Raw genomic sequence first — 18,831 nt, forward strand, 5'->3', positions numbered from 1 at the left:
AATTTCCAGGATTCTGCTGCGACAGGTACTGCACCACCGACATAGAATTTGGGACAAGGAAAGGATCGTTAATCCTGAGGGGTCTCAAATTTTTCAGGAGGAAACTCGACACTTCGTGCTGCCAAGTTGCTCGTTCAGACACCACGGACCGAAAAGGAATATCCGGCTTATGCGTCTTCGCAGTGAAGAAAGGTCAAAATGGATCTGCGTTGCCTTTTTTACCTTCTCGCACAAACCATCAAGCTTCTTGCCTTTTAACCAGGCAATGATTTTTCGCTTGGAAACGGCTGGCTTCAGACCCACTTCTTTGAAGTTTTTTAGCAGAGCCGATTTCGCTTTTTCCTGATACACCTCATCAGGGACGATGACGAAGAACCCTTCCTTGTCGGACACCAAAGGCCTCAAATTACTTTTTACCAAATGGTCCACAACCCTTTGGAACTTGCGATGGGACCCTGACGAAAACCTGCCTTTCCCGATAACAGCCTCAGAAGCATCAGTCACAAACTTGTCCTTGTCCTTCTCTGGTACATGTCGAGCGATCATCCGCGGAATCGCCAACAGTTCGACTGGCTTCAAATCTGGCTTAAGACAAAACTTCGGACCAAGTTCCAGAGTATGCCGATACCTCTCCTCCACAGAACGGTCGCCAAGGGTCAGAAGCTTTCCCTGGGGTCTATGGGCCTCCCTCTTCCTAGGCAAAGTTGGTAGAATCGTCCTCCAGAGGAACTCCGTAAGTTGATCGGCGGTCCTCATCCACTCAGAAAGCAGCCGATGATGCCGTTGGCCTCCGTGACTACCACAAAAGACCCGCAAATGATCCTTGTAAAAACGAGTTTGTCGCCACAACTCCGACGATAAGATGCGGCAGATCCTAGACGAATGGCCGGGAGAGGGCTGCAACCAGCCACAGAGGGCCTGGACATCACAAGGGCATAGGTGGTGTCGTGCATACCAAGAGGCCGTTCTAGCTCTGCATATACAAATAGCGATGAGAGCACACAGAACCGCTGGGTTATTAAAGTCGAAAGGTAAACATGAAACAGAGCCCAAGGAACTAGAAATGTAATTTAACAATACTGCAGATTGGGCGAGTTGGTTGAGGAAGGTTTTTTGAGGCAAGTGGCCAGACTACAAGAAGCTGGTTACCCTCAAAAGCATCTTGCCCGGCTTACGGAGCGACTATTGCTAAAACTGAAGCGCGAGGCTTTCCCCTCGGTTCAGGAACCAGCGGACCGGCCACGCCAGAAGGTTGCATGTATGCCATACATACACGGGCTGTCTCATCGACTACGGAAGATCGCAGCTAAGCATGATGTGCAGCTGGTCTTTTCAGCTGATAACAAGGTCGGGAGGGTGTGCGCGGCAGTTCGGAACAGGCTAGACAAGACACTGCCTCGAAAATACCCGCGGAAGTGTACTGCCAGTCATGCCAGCGATTTCACCGCCTGCGAAAAGGGGGTTGTGTACAAGGTGCCATTGGCCTGCGGGAAGGTGTATTACGGCCAAACGGGCAGGTGCATCAATGTGCGGCTGCAGGAGCACAAGAATTCACTGGACTGCAGGAAACCGGTGTCTTCGAACCTTGTTTTGCACTGCCGTGAGTGCAAGGATCTCGGGACCAGCAAGTGCTCGCCGAACCTTGACAACACTACGATTGTGTACAAGCATGACAACGTGTTGTGTAGGGAAATTTACGAGGCATATAGTATCGCCAAGGCTCATAACACGTGCGTGGCCAAACCGTCCGTTACTATACGGGAAAAAGAGGTAGCTTATCTGGACAAGTGCTTTGCGCCTTGATAGCAGGAGCTGGCGGTGACTGTTGTGTTTAGTTTTCTTCTTTTGGTTTTTGACCAACGATTTTATCGCACTTTCTTCCTTTATAATTCTACGTGTTTTCGAATAAACTTCCAGTTGTTAGTCAGCGCTCGTGTCGTCTACTCTTTCTGTCCTTGTTTGTCGCGCTAAATTTTTCAAGATGTATGTTAACCAACTCGCCCAATCTGCAGTATTGTTAAATTACATTTCTAGTTCCTTGGGCTCTGTTTCATGTTTACCTTTCGACTTTAATAACCCAGCGGTTCTGTGTGCTCTCATCGCTATTTGTATATGCAGAGCTACCCTATTGAAAATATTGAGCGTGAATTCTGCGTGCCTATCTTTGCGTGTTTATTGCCACGCAAAATGTGACGATTGAACGAGGTCGCAGAACGCGAGACATATTTCACATAATTTGCGCAAGCCGAGCAAGCTCGCAAACGCGAGACATCTCTCACATAAGTGCGCAAGCCGCGTAAGGCTCGTACAGCAGGAGACATCCTCGCGTAATATGCGCAAGCCGGGTGAGGCTTCCAGAATGTCCGAGAGCCAAGGGTGAGTCCCAGAATGTTCAAGAGCCGAGTCTGGCTCACAGAGCACTAGACAGTGTCTAATGGAGTTACCATCATGATACCGATAATACCTTGCATGGCTGCAAGGCTCCTACATCACTGCTCAACACGGTACGCTAATGTACTGCATTAAGGCCTCCTCATCTGTCTGTCACTGCCTCATTCAGCATGCATGTTGTGAGATAACAAGCTTTGCAGAAACGGTGCTTCGTGGGATGGCTCTCATGTGTGTAGCATGCTTGCAAAAGGACATAGATAAGGTCACCTTAACTGGCTTTATTAATGCCACATCCCTCATGATGGGTGCCACACAGTGGCTAAACAATTTCTTCAGTTTCTCCAAGTCCAGCAGGTTGGCGTCTTGATACAGGTTCTCACTATGCAGCACCTGCAAAAAGGTAGGAGTATATGCAAAAAAATTCAGTTAATCTGTTTTCTGGAAATTCCAGAAAAGGGCACAAGTACTTCTTCCATTAATGAACCAATGATGATTTCGAAAAGTTTCAGGTTTGAAATACAGACACTGGAAAACCCGACTCAAGCACGCAGACTGCTCAGCATCAAACCTGCACAAAATCTAATAACCGTGTCACACAGGCATTTTGAAGGCTTTCAAATGGCTATTAACTCAAGGGCACTTGAATACAGCTAAATGGGCATTTCCAATAGCCACTGAGTCCCTAGAATAGTGTGGACATCTATTAAGATTTTGAAGGCTTTTCAGTGGTAGAAATTTGCACTCAGACATGGAGCACTCGCAACTATACACTAAGGAATAAAATCAAAGCAATTTAATCGCTGAAAGAATACTCAACATGAAATGTACAACTTATTTCACTAAAAAAAAAAGAAGGCTAGCCACAAAACACTGCAGCAAGCATATTATCACTGTTGCCAATAGCACAAATACAATGAATACCACCTTTTCAAAACTGTGTGAGCACTACAACAGCTTCCCAGCAAAATTATCAACTGTGACAGTGGCGCCACAGCAGCTTGGTGCGAGATGATGAAATATCTCTACGGCGATCAAGTATTCTGTGTAGCAGTGGCATAACTCCCAAGATGAAGTGCAAATCTCGAAGCTCAATCTCCCACCTTAACTGTTATCTTTAAATACATATTTAAATTCATTGGAGCGTGCTGCAGAAGTAGGTGGTCAGATCATTCGAGAGGATACCTGCAAGGTATCTCAGGAGACGAAAGGTCTGATGAAGAAACGCCAAAGCATGAGGACGTCTAACTTCAGAGATAGAATAGAACTAGGAGAGCTATCGAAGTTATTTATAAGTGCAAGGTAGCCAACATAAGAAAGTTTAACATGGAGAAAACCTAGCATGCTCTAAAGCATGGAGGTAGCCTAAAATCAGTGAAGAGAAAACTAATCACAGGTAAAAACCAGATTTATGCGCTAAAAGACAAAGAGGGCAATGTCATAAGCAATATGGATAAGATTGTTAAAGTAGCCGAAGAGTTCTGCACAAATCGCTACAGTAGTGAATGTAATCAGAACGTTACGGAGAGAGGCAGTAGAGCATAGCAATGGGACATCCCGCCAGTAACGAGGGAGGAAGTAAAGAAAGCCTCAGGAGCAATGCAAAGGGGTAAAGCAGCTGGTGAGGATCAGGTAACAGCAGATTTGTTGAAGGACGAAGGAGAGATTGTGCTAGAGAAACTAGCCACCCTGTACACGCTTGCCTCGTGACCACGAGCGTATCAGGAGCTTGGAAGAATGCGAACATTATTTTAACTCATAAGAAAGAAGATGTCAAGGACTTGAAGATTTACAGACCAATCAGCTTACTATCCATTGTCTACAAGGTATTTACTAAGGTAATCACTAATAGAGTCAGGACAACCTTCGAATTCAATCAACCAAATGATCAGGCAGGCTTTCGTAAAGGATACTCAACAAGAGACCACATTCATGCAATCAATCAGGTGATAGAGAAATGGGCAGAATATAACCAACCCCAATATATAGCCTTCATTGACTACCAGACAGCAATTGACTCGGTGGAACCACAGCTGTCATGCAGGCATTGTGGAATCAGGGTGTAGAAGAGTGTTATGTGAAAATATTGGAAGATATTTATAACGACTGCACAGCTACCATAGTTCTCCATAAGGTCAGCAATAAAATTCCTCTATATTCCGAGTTTTCTAACACCACCATCATTTTTTGGCACCGTGACCATATCATACAAGAATGTGAGACCTACTGCATACCTAAAGAAAATATGTGTGTAAGCCAAGCATCAGCCGTTCTATGCAATAAGAAGTCTAAGTGAAAAAGATTCGATGTAAATTAGAGAAAGCCTTGCCATTTTTGTACTTCTGCTTCTATGACTGCTTGCTGGATTTTTTTCTTTAGTTGGAAGCATTCTTCCATCCCTTATCTCTATACACTATTCCTCTGCCAAATGACTGAGTAACCCAAATAGCAATTCCTAAGTAGGGAGGGGGCCTTCCACAGTGACCACACAGGGGCCTTCAAGTTCTTGCAGCAATCAAAACATCCCTTTGTAACACTGGCCTTGAATGCACCACTATACTTTTGTGGCAGGGCAAATACTTATACAATTTATGTTTTAAAACCACACAGAAATCCACAACTGCCATTATGAAAACAACCTAGTAATGTAACCATAAGCGTACCTGGCCAGCATGATCAGCATGGAAAGGCGCACAGCTTGTGTGCAGCTCCTAAAATGAAAGCAAATTCACATGATTAATTGCAATTTCCACAAAGACATTCTTGAAAAATCATGTTTTTGCACCACTCCGCCTCAAGCCTGCCTTATTGCTCCTGCAGCAATGAGGCAAATCTGAGCACAGCTTGAGGTGAGCTGGTGGTATCACATTACGCACCTGACACTACGTGCATCAATCCATTTGTATGAATGAATTTCAGAATGGCGAAGAAGACACACAGACAGGAAAAAATGGTGGGTGGATGAGATTAAGAAGTTTGTGGGGATACAGTGGCCGCAAGTGGCAAAGGACAGACAAAATTGGAGAGACATGGGAGAGGCTTTGCCCTGCAGTGGGTGTAGTCAGGCTGCTGCTGCTGCTGCTGATGATGATGACAGCCTGAGCACACCTACAAAGTAAAACTGTGATCTCGACCCAGCAGCACTTTACTGTGTTGAAAGAGAACAGGTACAATTGAATTACTGCATTACCTTGTTATTATCATTAAAAAGTACAGGGCTCTAAGGACTTCCTAATTTACATCGAAACGAATGGGTTACAGTGAACTTTCACGGATTACACTAACAGGCACTGAAAATCCAACACAGCTGCCCAAGAGAATATTAGGCAGCCGCGCTAGCCTTCTTTTGCGCTATGCTACCTGATACCAGATTAAAATTCCAGAGCAATTTACTCATACTCTAGCACTGGGATACGTTATGCCCCAGACTGACGCAGCTGTCTTACTAAAGGCAGAGAAGCTTTCAGTGTGGGTCATGTGTGCTGTGGCGTGAACACATGCACAGCATCGCCTGCTACCATTCAAGTCCTCTGTGTACACAAATGCAGGTGCAATAGAAAACCCACATTACAAATTTGGCTAGTCTGGTCGGCCAAGCATGGGCCAGCTGATAGCACGAAGCAGCAGGTGCGACACATACCATCATCATCAGCCTGACAAGGCCCACTGCAGGGCAAAGGACTCATCCATGTCTCCACATTAACCCTGTCCTTTGCTAGGTGTGGCCACCATATCCCCGCGAACTTCTTCATCTCATCCGCCCATCTAACTTTCTGCCGCCCCCTGCTATGCTTGCATTCTTTTGGAATCCACTCCATTACCCTTAAGGACCAGCGGTTATGTTGTCTTCCCATTACAAGCCCCGCCCCGGCCCATTTCTTCCTCTTAATTTCAAGTAGCATGTCATTAACCCGCATTTGTTCCCTCACCCACTCCGCCCCCTTTTGGTCTCTTAATGTTAGACTTATCATTTTTCTTTCCATAGCTCACTTTGCTGTCCTTATCGTTTGGCACGTGTTTTTTTCTTTGTAATAAGGCATAAAGTATTATACACGGATTACCACATGGCATCCTCCTATGACCGCTAAATAATTTATAATCAAATTTCTTTCTCCTGCTGTATTTGTTTCGGTTTCGACAGCTGAATGATGGCTGTGACTTCAAAGCGAGGTTATTGGTCACGTGAGGCATGAAAAACTGCAATACAATTGGTACTTCTGGCTCTTAAGGAATGCTGGCGTCAGCGCTGTAGCGAATTAAAACGATGAAGCAGCGATTATCAGTGCAGTTTTTCCACGCCTCACGTGACCTATAAGCTCTCTTTGATGTCATAGCCATAGTCAAATTGTTCACCGAAACAGGATGGCAGAAAAAGTTGATTATAAATTATTTAGCGGTCTCACGCGAATACCAGATGGTGATTCATGCACAGTAGTGTCTTCCGCATCATTATAGAGAAGAAAACATGCCACCAAGATTAGGTGTCTATACTCTTTAAGCTGAACTCTCTTCATTAGCCTCCACGTTTCTGTCCCAAAAGTGAGAAACATGCAGGCTAAAGAAAAGATTTCAGCTTAAGTACCAAAGTGGCTCTAATCACACGATGAAGCGGAAAAACTCTCGACAATTGAACAGAGAACAAATAGGAATTCCAACAAAATTTTAGATTCTTGTAAGGCTATCAAGCATTTCTGAATATTGTAAACTGCACTTTCACACATACAGTACGCATGTATGCCAAGCTCACATTCAGTAGCCCTGTTTACCGGCTGTAATTATCACGGTCTGAGCTCAGTTACAGATTTAAAACCAGCCAAAAGATGCAACACAGGAAAAGAGAAGAAAACAGGTTGGACTATCAATTGAATTTTTTGTAAAGGAAAAGAAGGCTCGCATGAAGATGCGCCACACATGACTCACACCAGCGAAAGGCAGGACAACAAATAACTGTCACTGATATACAAGCACGTCATCTAAAAGAGAAAATTCTTTCCGTTGAAGATTGACTAATGGCTTCGCTACTCATACAGCCGTTGCCTTGGAGATATGCATCAAATACCTTACAGATTTGTTTACCACTTCTATACACCACTGAAGTGTCACAGAAATCAGGCGTACATACTGATGGGTCATCTTATGATTTACACTCACGACATTGGCACTGTAGTGCCAGATTAGAAGCTGCCTTCCCCCTAACGAGTTAGTGCTCACTCAGGAACACATTAAAGACACCTGCACATATCCCTGAAGTAGTTTCTTGCACAAGCTAGCGGAATGTGATAAACCACTTCCTGCAAGTCCTGAACCTAGTTTTATGGGATACCATACTGCTATCCCGGTTTTTAACAGCAGTGCAAACGCCATCAACACAATGATTGGCGCAAAAATTACATTTAATAATTTTCCCGCCACTCGATTTGAACTCATGAAGTCTACACAAAGGACTCCATGATAACCGTTCTGAGGTGAATGGCAGTTCAGCCTAGCCTCTGGAATCTGTGACAAAAAAAAAACGGAGTCAGCGCATCGCAATTTACTTCCGAAATCAGCCGGTGCTGATGAAAATTGTATGTTTTGCTTTCTCTGGCTTATAAAGCTCCACTTTCAGAAAAAGTGTCGTCTTTGTGGTTAGGATGCGGAACTTCATCATCACAGGTCAACTTCAGCTTGCCATCAGTGTCCCTTTAATGCCTCAAAGTTGAACAATAGCTCCATTCATAGAGGAGGGCTGTGCATAAATTTCGACCACCAAAGATTCTTTAACATGCACTGACATTGCATAACACACGAGCAAATATGCATTTCGCCTTGTCGAAACGAAGCCACCACAATTCAATGCCGCGTCTTTGGGCTCAGTAGCCGAACACCAATGCAGTAGGCCACAGCAGCAGGTGAAAAACAAAAGAGAGCCCTTAATAGGCAACCTAACTTGCCAAAATCAACATAACGAGGTGTAAGGGTTCGGTAGCGTTCGCGGGGGTCATCAGAATGCGGCTGGGGTGCTCAAAGCGAAGCGTCTCCTTTCTTGGAACGCGGCCGCTCGCGAACGCGCCGGCAGGTATACGGGTGTCCCCCCACCCGCGGTACTGATTCGCACACGTGCTGGCACGGATGTCTATTTGTGTTTGTTTTTGTTTATTTAGTGGTAGAGAGGGTGGTTTTACCTTGTTGAAGCCGGAGGGCTGGACATGCCCTTGAAGAACCAATCATGTTGAGACCGCAGCATGATTGGAAGCTATGGAATGTGGGCCGGGCCTTTAGGGCTTTAAAACCGGGCCCCGGAGCTGGAAGCGGGGTTCTGCGCTAAGGTCAGATGCAACGCATCTTCGGCAACGCCGAGCAGGGGCCTCCCCTAGTATTAGCCAGATCCACCTTTTTGTTGTTTGTCTTTTGCCGTTTAATTTGTCTCGAGTGTCTAAACTTCTATACGCTGTAAATATCTGTACATAAACCTCAGTTATTGCCTTTTTTTTATCCCTGCGTGTCAACTGATCACACGAGCGTCTCTGACGTGGCACCCCTGGTGCGAAGAGCTTCAGTTCGAGTTACCAACCGTCTCTGGCGGTGCACCTGTAGTGCAAAGAAGAAGAAGAACCTGATCTTTACTGGCGCAGTCGACAGGATCCTGCGGCCATCGGAAGACGGCGCAGGAAGAAGACAAGGCAGGGAGAAAGGTGACGACAAGGCGACAGGTCAGCGATCGTGAACGGACCTGCGGAGACACGGCGGCAAGGACGCAAGGACCACGGCAGTAGTCCAGCGACGCGGGACTGCGTCCGGTCAAGGAAGCAGCGCGTCGGGAACTCGACGATCACCGGCGGCGGACCAGCGGCGTGCGACAGCTCATCGCAGCGTCCGGGGAAAGTGGCGGTGGACCCCGACGCCAAGGAGCTGGCAATGCGGATCGACGCATCGAAACCGTGAGTTTCCTTGGTCGCATTGTTCACGTCCCTGTGTTCGAGCCAATAGGACATCTGAGGGGTACGGAAGGCGGTATGGAGAGCTATCCAAGCCTGCCCTCACTTAATAATAATAATAATAATAATAATAGTTTATTTTTCCTCTTTTACAAAGGAAAGGAGCAGCCACGAAAAAGCTGCTTCAGAGAGCAGCTTGACGGGGTGACTGCCCCCTTTCTGACGGCATTTGGCAGCGCAGGATAAATGAACTGATTGAATTTTTACATCAATAAATCAAAATTGAAAGAAATTTGAGTTAAAAAGCACAAAAAGAAAAATCAAAGTACATCATGTACATAGCACTAAATGAGGACATGGACAAACTGTTCACAAAAACATTTGACGGAATTGTTTCAGGGAAACAACTGTAAAATCTTTCCGACTATTGCGTGAGTGCTGATTGAGTAAAACAGGAAGCCTATAACGAAGCATCTGCTTGCCGTAGTTTGTGCGACAGCCAGTGATATGCCAACGTTCTGGATTACGGATGTTATGTGTATTGATGTGTTGTTGAAGCACCGCTAGTAATGTTAGCGTGTCGTCCTTCTTGGTGATGCCTAGTCTATAAAGTAGGGAAAGTCTGTAGTTATACAAGGATGTCATTTTAACAATTTTTAGTTGCTCAAATAATGGCCCTGTGTGTGCGGTGAAAGGAGCTTTAGAAATTAGTCTGATTGCTCTTTTTTGCAGCAGTAATAACTTAGTGATATTTTCTCCAGTTGTGGTTGCCCACACTAGTGAGCAATAGTTTAAAATAGAGGAAAAAAGTGCATTGTATAGGAGAATATTAATCGAGAGAGGAAATACTGAAAGATGTCGACGTATGGAACCTATAGTGCGTGAGAGCTTTGTGGCTAAGTATTCTACATGGGCATCCCATGACATATTGTCTGAAAAATAGACGCCTAACGTTTTGACAGATTTGCTAACTTCTATTTGACTGTCGTTGAGTATGAGTGGGGATAACTCGAATAATCTGTTTTTGGGGTGGAAGAGTACAGCTTTTGTTTTATTTACATTAAGTTTTAAACTGTTCTTAGATGCCCATTGATCAATTTTGCCTAAGGTCGTGTTAGCACGGCTCGATAGATCAATACCTGAATGACCAGAGAAAAACAGACTGGTATCGTCGGCGTAAATAATGTATTTTGCAGATGGATCTATGCTGACAATATCATTAATGTAAAGAATAAAAAGAAGAGGGCCTAAAAGACTTCCTTGTGGAACTCCTGAGATGACGGGCTGCACTGCAGAGGAAAAACCATTTATTTCAACATACTGTGTTCTACTGGATAAGTAAGAAGATATAAGGGAGTAGGCTGTGCCACGTATACCATAGCGGTCTAGTTTATTGAGTAACGTTTTGTGATTAATGCTGTCGAAAGCTTTCGAGAAATCTAAAAAGACTCCTAGCACTAGTTTCTTTTCTTCAAAATTCTCTAAAATATACTCTTTTTGCGTGAGAAGAGCAAGCTCAGTTGATCTGTTTTTCCTGAAACCAAACTGAGCGGGGTTTAAAATATTGTGACGGTCGATGAAGGATGTAAGACGCGTGAGAATTAATTTTTCGAAACCTTTTGAGAAGGTAGGCAAGATAGAGATTGGGCGATAGTTAGCAAGGTCGTTTTTATCGCCTTTTTTAAACAATACTATCACCTTTGCAGACTGCATGCTGCGTGGAAATACCCCTTCTGAAATGCATGTATTAAAAATATGTGTCAAACAGCTTGATATACCATGAATAACAAATTTAACTGGCTTTATCTGAATGCCTGTACTATCTACAGATATGCTGTTATTAAGGCTGTTGAAAGCCGCGACCACCTCGTCGTCTGAAACAGGATTTAAAAAAACAGTAGAGTTATTGCGAGAATAATTGAGCGGCAAGTCTTCGCAAGATGAGGAGGGTTCAGCTATGGAAATAAAAAAGTCATTAAATGCGTTCGCCAGTTCGGGTCCCTCACAATCTACTCCGTGAAGAGTAATTTTGGTGAACGGTTCTGGCGTACGTCCTATGATTGAGCTTAATTTCTTCCAGGTCGCCTGGCAACTATTTCTCGACGAGAGAAACAGGTTCTCATAATACAGTTTTTTCGCGACTCGAAGCTCCTTTGTCACCTTATTCCTGAATGATTTGAAGGTTTTCAATGCGTCAGGACATTTGGTTTTCAAAAAATTGCTATACAGTTTGTCACGTTTTTTTATCCGTTTAAGCAACTGATGACTGACCCACGGTTTGCGAGCCTGCCGGGGGGGATTGTGTACTTTGTGTGGAAAGCAGGTAGAATATATTTCTTGAAATATCGTAATAAATTTACCATACGCTACCTCGGGATTTCGTTCAGAAAAAACATCACTCCAATCCGCGCCGGCTATATGTTCACGAAAGTTGGAAAGTGTAGAAGGATTAATATCCCTGTAAGAATATTCTTTCGGCCTTCTCTTGATATTAAGAGTATGGTTCACAGATAGGAAAATGGGTAGATGATCGCTAATTTGTAAACTGATTACTGCGGATGTTAGATGAGCTGGATTTATATTTGTAACGAAAACATCTAGTAATGTTTCTGATTCACTCGTTACTCTCGTTGGCGCATTCACAGCATTCAGACAACAGTGAACATTTAACAGTAAATCTAATTCATGCCTCACCGTGCTGTTCGATAAAAGATTAATGTTTAGGTCACCACCAAGAACGATATTATACTTATGTTGGTTTACATACTCAAGAAGGGAATCCAGGAAAGAAAGGAAAACACTCGTATCGCCAGATGGAGGACGGTAACAGACAGTAAACACATATGAACGGAATTTAAGTGTAAGTACCTCATAATGGGCGTTTACACAACAAAATTCATCCAGCAGTTCACATTCCATATCTTTTAAGATCAACAGCGATACGCCACCTCCTCGTTTACCCTGGCGGTTCAGACAGTAACTCTTATAAGCTGGGATACTAAATGTCTCGTCCTCAGTACAAAACCATGTTTCTGTGAACAATAGAACGTGAATCGTCAACTTCACTTCAGCAAGAAAACACTCAATGTCGTCTTGCTTCCCTCTGCCTGAACGCAGATTAAAATGAGCAAAGTTCAAACATTGCTGCGAAGTTTTGCAATGGAAAGCCAGCTCCGATGAACAGACTGGACTTTGCAGAAAATGAAGCATTGAAAAATATAACAAAAAATAACTGAACAAACATCAAAGTGGTGTACACATCACGCGTTCACAAGTTTAGCGAAATCCTCCGGGCTACGAATGACAATAGCAGTCTCCCCTTCCTCCTTTCTAATAAGTACGCGACCACCGGCATGCCACGCGAAGCGATAGCCGTTTGCTGCTGCCCAGTCCCGGCTCAACTGCAGAAGGTTTCTGTTGTACTTCGTCAGGTTTTCCGATATGGAAACAGAAGAGTTGGCCTTTCTCAAAGCTATACGGCCTGCGAGCCACTTGTCGCGAAGCGCTTGGTGTGAGAAACGTACAAGAATCGTGGGTACTTTCCCCGGTTTAGCAGGGAGACGGTGAACATTATCTATGTCACTCGATTTCAGTACTTGCAGTTTGATCGTTTCAGCGACATTGTTCAATTTAGCTAGCAAGTCTTCTTCAGGGGAAACGGGAATTCCGTGAACTTCGATGTTGTGCTTCCTGCTATATAGCTCTAGCTCATTTACAGACAGTTTCAGTTGGTCAACGGTGCTGCTATCGCAGCTTTTCTCTTCTAGCTTCTGGACGCGCTTTTTAAGGCTACCTATTTCCTTGTCTTGCTGCTCCTGTTTCTCTAGGATGGCATCATATTTGGCTGACATCATTTCTATGGATGCCCTTACTTCCTCGACTTGAGACGGCAAACACGCGAGCGCGTCCAACTTCTGAACAATATCAATGAGGCTTGCAGCGAGTTCTACATCAACGGAACCCTTCCCACCAGATTTTAGCTTCGAGTTGCGGCAAGGCACACAACGCCACGATTTGCGACCGGCTTCACCTTTAGATCTAAAAGTCGCCTCCGACCAGCCCGAGCAAGTACCAAGGTGATAGCTGCACTTACATTCGGCGCACAGCAGGGCCTGGTCATCCGCTGGTATGGCTTCGTCACAAGATGGGCATACAGAAGACATTTCGGCGCAGCATAAAAACGAACAAAGAACACAAGCAGTGTGGCAGCAGCGGTGGCAGTGCGGGAAGGAAATACAGGAGACAAAATAAACCAAAAAATGTTATTCAGCACCAACCTGGAAAGCGAAGCAAGATCGGATTAGGGGGGCGTCCTCGCTCTGCCGCCGCTGCCGCCAAAATGCCTCGTTCGTGAATTACAGCCACCAGGAGCACAGCAAGGGTACGCAGGTGTTACGTCAGGTGTGACGTCAGTCTTGAAAACAGACCACGCAGGATTACGCGATTCTTGCGTGAGAAGGCTTGAAATTCCGGCCTGGGAAAGGCGAAAGACGAAACGGTGGTGAGTGGACGACGCCCCACAAAGTCAACGCAAGGAGTAGAGCCAAGACCGGCAGCAGGCTTAGTGCACGGACCTGGAAAGCGAAGCAAGATCGGATTAGGGGGGCGTCCTCGCTCTGCCGCCGCTGCCGCCAAAATGCCTCGTTCGTGAATTACAGCCACCAGGAGCACAGCAAGGGTACGCAGGTGTTACGTCAGGTGTGACGTCAGTCTTGAAAACAGACCACGCAGGATTACGCGATTCTTGCGTGAGAAGGCTTGAAATTCCGGCCTGGAAAGCGAAGCAAGATCAGATTAGGGGGGCGTCCTCGCTCTGCCGCCGCTGCCGCCAAAATCAATGCCGCCAAACTTGATGTGAGGTACCAAGTGGAATTAGCGAAGGCGCGCTTAGCGTACTTTCAGGCTGAACTTGCGAAAGTAAATGGAGGAAAGGCGCCACTGTGCGAGGAGAAACCTCAGGATGTTAAGTGCGTCTTGGAGGAATTAGAAGCAAAGCGCCAGCAGCTAGCGCTGGAGCTCGCTGAGCTCAAGGAGTCTAAGAGAGCTAGTGAACTAGCGAGGGACAACTACTCCGAGTCTCGAGAGGCGAGGCCGCCTGTGCTGGAAGACAAAGGAATATACCTGTCAAGCACAGGTCAAGAAAACAGCCAGGCAGAAGAAAAGAGGGAGCCAGCTTTCCACGAAAGTGCAATCTCTCGTGAAGAAAGTATTGTGACGAAACGCAGCGTCGCGGTAGTCGAGGCGGTGAACGCGCACTCCGACGATCCAGCTGCACAAGTTAGCTCAACCCCTAATGAGACCAGGGACGCGGACGCGAGTTCAGGATTGTTGGAAGTCACTCTGACAATTCCGAAAACGCAGTCCCAAGCAAGCTGTGAAAAAGAGCATTTCGTGCAGCAGGAAACGGTCGGTGAGGACAGACGTCAGATCGGCGAGCGAGTGAAAGGAGGAAGTCTGGCGTCGCCGCAACCGCACACTGTGTCGGGTATGGAGCATGAAGTGCCCCGTAGCGTTTCTGGTGGCAAGAGCCCTTCATCCGAGGCAAAGAGCGGAGGTGGGCCTGTTGGGCCGACCGGGCAGAACGCCGCGCAGATGAACGCACCCGGTGTGTGCCCGACCAGGTCAGTTGAGGACCCGGAAAGGTGTGGCGACTTGCCGCAAGGCAAGCCCGGGTCAAGTGACTGTCAGGAAGCTCATGGAGCCTCGGAGTCAGACTATGCCACGGGGCCAGCGGGCGCTGATCAAGCACGGAGCGGCGGTTTCAAAGTTTGCTCGTGCAGTAAAGGTGCAGATGACCCCGGGCGAGGTGGAGTGGCAGGAGGCAGGTGCGTGGTTTTCACGCTGAAAGTCGACGCGAGGAACAGTATGTTCCGTGCTAGAGGTCGGCGTATCAAGTGTAGCGAGACTGGCTGTACTGCTATATTTGGACGGGCCAGGGGCTATGCTCTTTACGCACCACGCGTGTCGTACTGGTGCGCCGGAGAGAGAGTGCTCTCAAGTGTGTCGCATGGTCAGAGATTTTCACCTATCGATGACCAGGACGTTTTTGATCCTGGAGGGCACCGTCTTTTCAGTTCACGCCCCGCTGTGGCACCAACCTGACGAGCATAGTGGCCATTAGGTGTTAATTGTGTCGAATGAGGCACGTGTGGGCTCGAACGCGCACAGGGACGCTCGGTGCGACTAAGGAGGCTCACGTGGCCCATATCAGTGCTACTGAACGCTCTAGTTGTGAGTGTCGGTGTGTGTGTCGAGCAGGACGCGGGTGTGCATGCTGGTGAACTGGGTGCAACGCACCAACTTGGACGCGTGTTACGGCGCACGGCAGGCATGCCACCGTGTGAATTTGTGGAATTTGCTGATGTTGTGTGTGCATTTTGCATTTTGTTTTTGGTTTTGGTTTTGTTGGTGCCAGCGCTGGTGTAGCTGCGGTATGTCACCCACAGGGTGGTTTTGTGACCCGTACCGATCCCTTTGTTATAATTCTAAAAGTGGCATTTGAGCCCTTTGTAGAATCTTGGGAAGGGCGTGTAAGGGTTCGGTAGCGTTCGCGGGGTCATCGGAACGCGGCTGGGGGTGCTCAAAGCGAAGCGTCTCCTTTCTTGGAACGCGGCCGCTCGCGAACGCGCCGGCAGGTATACGGGTGTCCCCCCACCCGCAGTACTGATTCGCACACGTGCTGGCACGGATGTCTATTTGTGTTTGTTTTTATTTTGTGGTGGAGAGAGAGCTCTATTTTACGGCAGCTGGAGGGCTGGCCAGGCTCTTGAAGAACCAATCATGTTGAGAGCACAATATGATTGGAAGCTATGGAATGTGGGCCGGGCCTTTAGGGCTTTAAAACCGGGCCCCGGAGCTGGAAGCGGGGTTCTGGGCTAAGGTGAGATGCAACGCATCTTCGGCCACGCCGAGTAGGGGCCTCCCCTAGTATTAGCCAGATCCACCTTTTTGTTGTTTGTCTTTTGCCGTTTAATTTGTCTCGAGTGTCTAAACTTCTGTACGCTGTAAATATCTGTACATAAACCTCAGTTATTGCCTTTTTTTTATCCCTGCGTGTCAACTGATCACACGAGCGTCTCTGACGTGGCACCCCTGGTGCGAAGAGCTTCAGTTCGAGTTACCAACCGTCTCTGGCGGTGCACCTGTAGTGCAAAGAAGAAGAAGAACCTGATCTTTACTCGAGGGGTCACACAAGTAGCAGTGGACTAGGAAAATAAAAGCTACTTGTGTCGGAAGATGTCTTCAGTGCTTACCTCAAAAGCCTGCTTGCTTGCTGGGCATCCTAGCACCAAGTGAAAGGCTGGCACAGCCATACTGGAGAGCTTGGAAGAGGCATTGCTGGTAAAGCTATGTGGAGATTGCTGCAAGGTAAAAAGACACATTTAACAGCAGCACAGTGCGAAAAATGGACTAGAATCAAGCATGTAAGGCAAAGTGCAAGGCACAAAAAGGAGCCGGTCGCAGAATGGAACACAACTGTTTAACCACATTTCGAAGTGGGCCAGGCAACAAGAAATTCATAACCACGGCAGTCATTCACAACCTAGCCTCAGACGAGACATCACTTGCATATCGATATCCAGCATCGTTTCTACAATACATGCCACCATTCAAAAGAACAGACCACAGCAGGACGATATTTTCAGTAGAAGGCTGGTTTGCTTCAAATTCTGCATGCGTCCCTCAATTTGAAATCTGGCATGATTAGCAATGATTTCACATTCTCACAGGTATGATGAATTAATAGTGCCAATTGCAGAAAAACCACACTTTTTCCTTTAACATCAAATAAGGTATTGGAGAGGTACCTCAGCATATTTAAGTCAAAGTCAGATTTATTTGCGCCATTGGTTATAATCATGAAACAATCAAGTTTATTCTTCGTACATATTAAAGGCTCAATTACCCTTAAATTTCACTGCAACTTCGGGATTTAGGGCAAATGGAGCTAGGGCACCTGTGTGCATTTTGCAGTTGTTTGTACCATTTCAGCTCAGAGCCAAAGTATCAAAAAGCGAATGCCAAAATAGAGGCGAAAAACTTCAGAGCAATTTGTTTTTATCTCACCGTTCTGCTATTCAAGGCTCGACTACACTGGCTCGGCTATAAGTACGAACGCAGCTGGATCATATGGAGCTTCGTACCTTAAATACACAATTTATAAAAGTACAAGTGAAATACAAGTGAAAGAGGAGGAAGCTCAATCCAAACGCATACAGCTGAATCGCAGTCTACGTAGTTAAACTGCTCGAGCGCTGTTACTTCAATTACAGCGTAACATGCGGCGAGAATGTAAAGCCCGGGCCGAAGATCTATTGGTGGGCACATATTCCATTCTCGGCGAGAGATGAATGGCAGTACGGCGGCAGTACGGCGCCGATATCGTGCACCCCGCGATCGGATCAGCTGTGCATATTTGCATGGCATACTGACCATGACCGTGTGACCACTGACACTACACGCGCATTCATGCCCGTGTGCCGCCAGCAAACAACCTTTCAGCGCTGCGTGCTGCCGCGATACGCACTGCGTCTTCGCGTCTCTGTACTAGCTGTGTTGACGTGGCCAGTTGTGCGCAAAGGCTTTGAAATAATGAACAGGTTCGAAGAAAATTAACTTACCCCCAAGATGCGAGATGTCACCCGGGTAGTGGTCTCCCACCAGCTGCTCCGCCATGGAGGAAATGAGCCCCACCGTCCGCATAGCGTTTCCAGTGAAGGCGCGCAAAGGACGACGCGCTATCCGTCGAGCCCGCTGACGCACGCTATAAACACAGGTTTACTCAGCACCTTACCACGTTTTCGTACATCGCACCAGCGAATTTCACTGCTGTCGGCACATCACATATCGGAAGAGTGACAAATGCTCATGCCAGCGATCGTTCACGCCCTCGGCACCACAAAGGACCACGACAAACGTAGTAACGCTGACCGCGGCCCGCCATGCTGTCCCTCCCCAGACGCTGCGTTCGTTGGCTAGCGCTTCGGCCAGTTCCGGCTTCCTTCGACCCGTTTAGAAAGGCATCGCCTCCAGGCATTCCTCCAGGTCGTCTCTTTCGGGCTCTATGCTTTTGGGCAGTGCGATAGCAAAGAACTAAAACCAAATGAAACTTTCGTTACAAAAATAATTAAGTTCTTGTGCACATATTAGCATTAAAAACTTGTGAAATTTGTGACGCATGGACGCATTAATATGCGTGTCGGTACATTCGTGCGTGCGTGCGTGCGTGCGTGAGTGGGATGGTCTAGCTCGTCAAATCCAAAGCCTATCCGACATGCTGCATGGTTTCTGAGATCACCGCCGTGAGCTTCGCTTGTTTTCTCGTGCTGCTGCTGGGCTGTCTTGCGCGCCGCTGTTACTGTGCTGGAATCGCAAAAGAAGAAGGATTACCGGTGTGTGCTGCCGGTGGGCGCGCTCTCATCCAAGAGTAGTAGCAGCTCCCAATTAAGCGATCCGTCGGGGCATATGTGCTATGGATGTCTGGTCGACAACGATAATGAGGTCAGCAGTGCGGTGCCGTCGTTTG

At 46.7% G+C, this 18,831-nt stretch overlaps 1 protein-coding gene across 1 annotated transcript; it reads right to left on the minus strand.

The window, feature by feature from the left end:
- Window positions 1-2,195: 2,195 nt before the first annotated feature.
- On the minus strand, window positions 2,196-18,461 carry LOC149345726 (uncharacterized). Its single transcript, XM_089586216.1, has 4 exons — window positions 17,927-18,461; window positions 16,559-16,666; window positions 5,052-5,099; window positions 2,196-2,781 (listed from the first exon to the last, which is right to left on the minus strand). Exons 2-4 carry the CDS (start codon window positions 16,616-16,618, stop codon window positions 2,557-2,559), a joined length of 333 nt encoding a protein of 110 aa, XP_089442342.1. The 5' UTR covers window positions 16,619-16,666; window positions 17,927-18,461; the 3' UTR covers window positions 2,196-2,556.
- Window positions 18,462-18,831: the final 370 nt, after the last annotated feature.

This window comes from Amblyomma mixtum, chromosome 4 (genome assembly GCF_055824585.1).
Source record: "Amblyomma mixtum isolate Tamu chromosome 4, ASM5582458v1, whole genome shotgun sequence".
NCBI lineage: Eukaryota > Metazoa > Arthropoda > Arachnida > Ixodida > Ixodidae > Amblyomma > Amblyomma mixtum.

Excerpts from the sequence above, each read along its gene's own strand:
- LOC149345726 (XM_089586216.1), bottom strand. The coding sequence starts at position 16,618 with ATGGCTGTGCCAGCCTTTCACTTGGTGCTAGGATGCCCAGCAAGCAAG. Across the intron at positions 5,100-16,558 it reads CAAGCAAGCAGGCTTTTGAG|GAGCTGCACACAAGCTGTGC; the intron begins GTAAGCACTGAA and ends CTTTCATTTTAG. Across the intron at positions 2,782-5,051 it reads ATGCTGATCATGCTGGCCAG|GTGCTGCATAGTGAGAACCT; the intron begins GTACGCTTATGG and ends ACCTTTTTGCAG.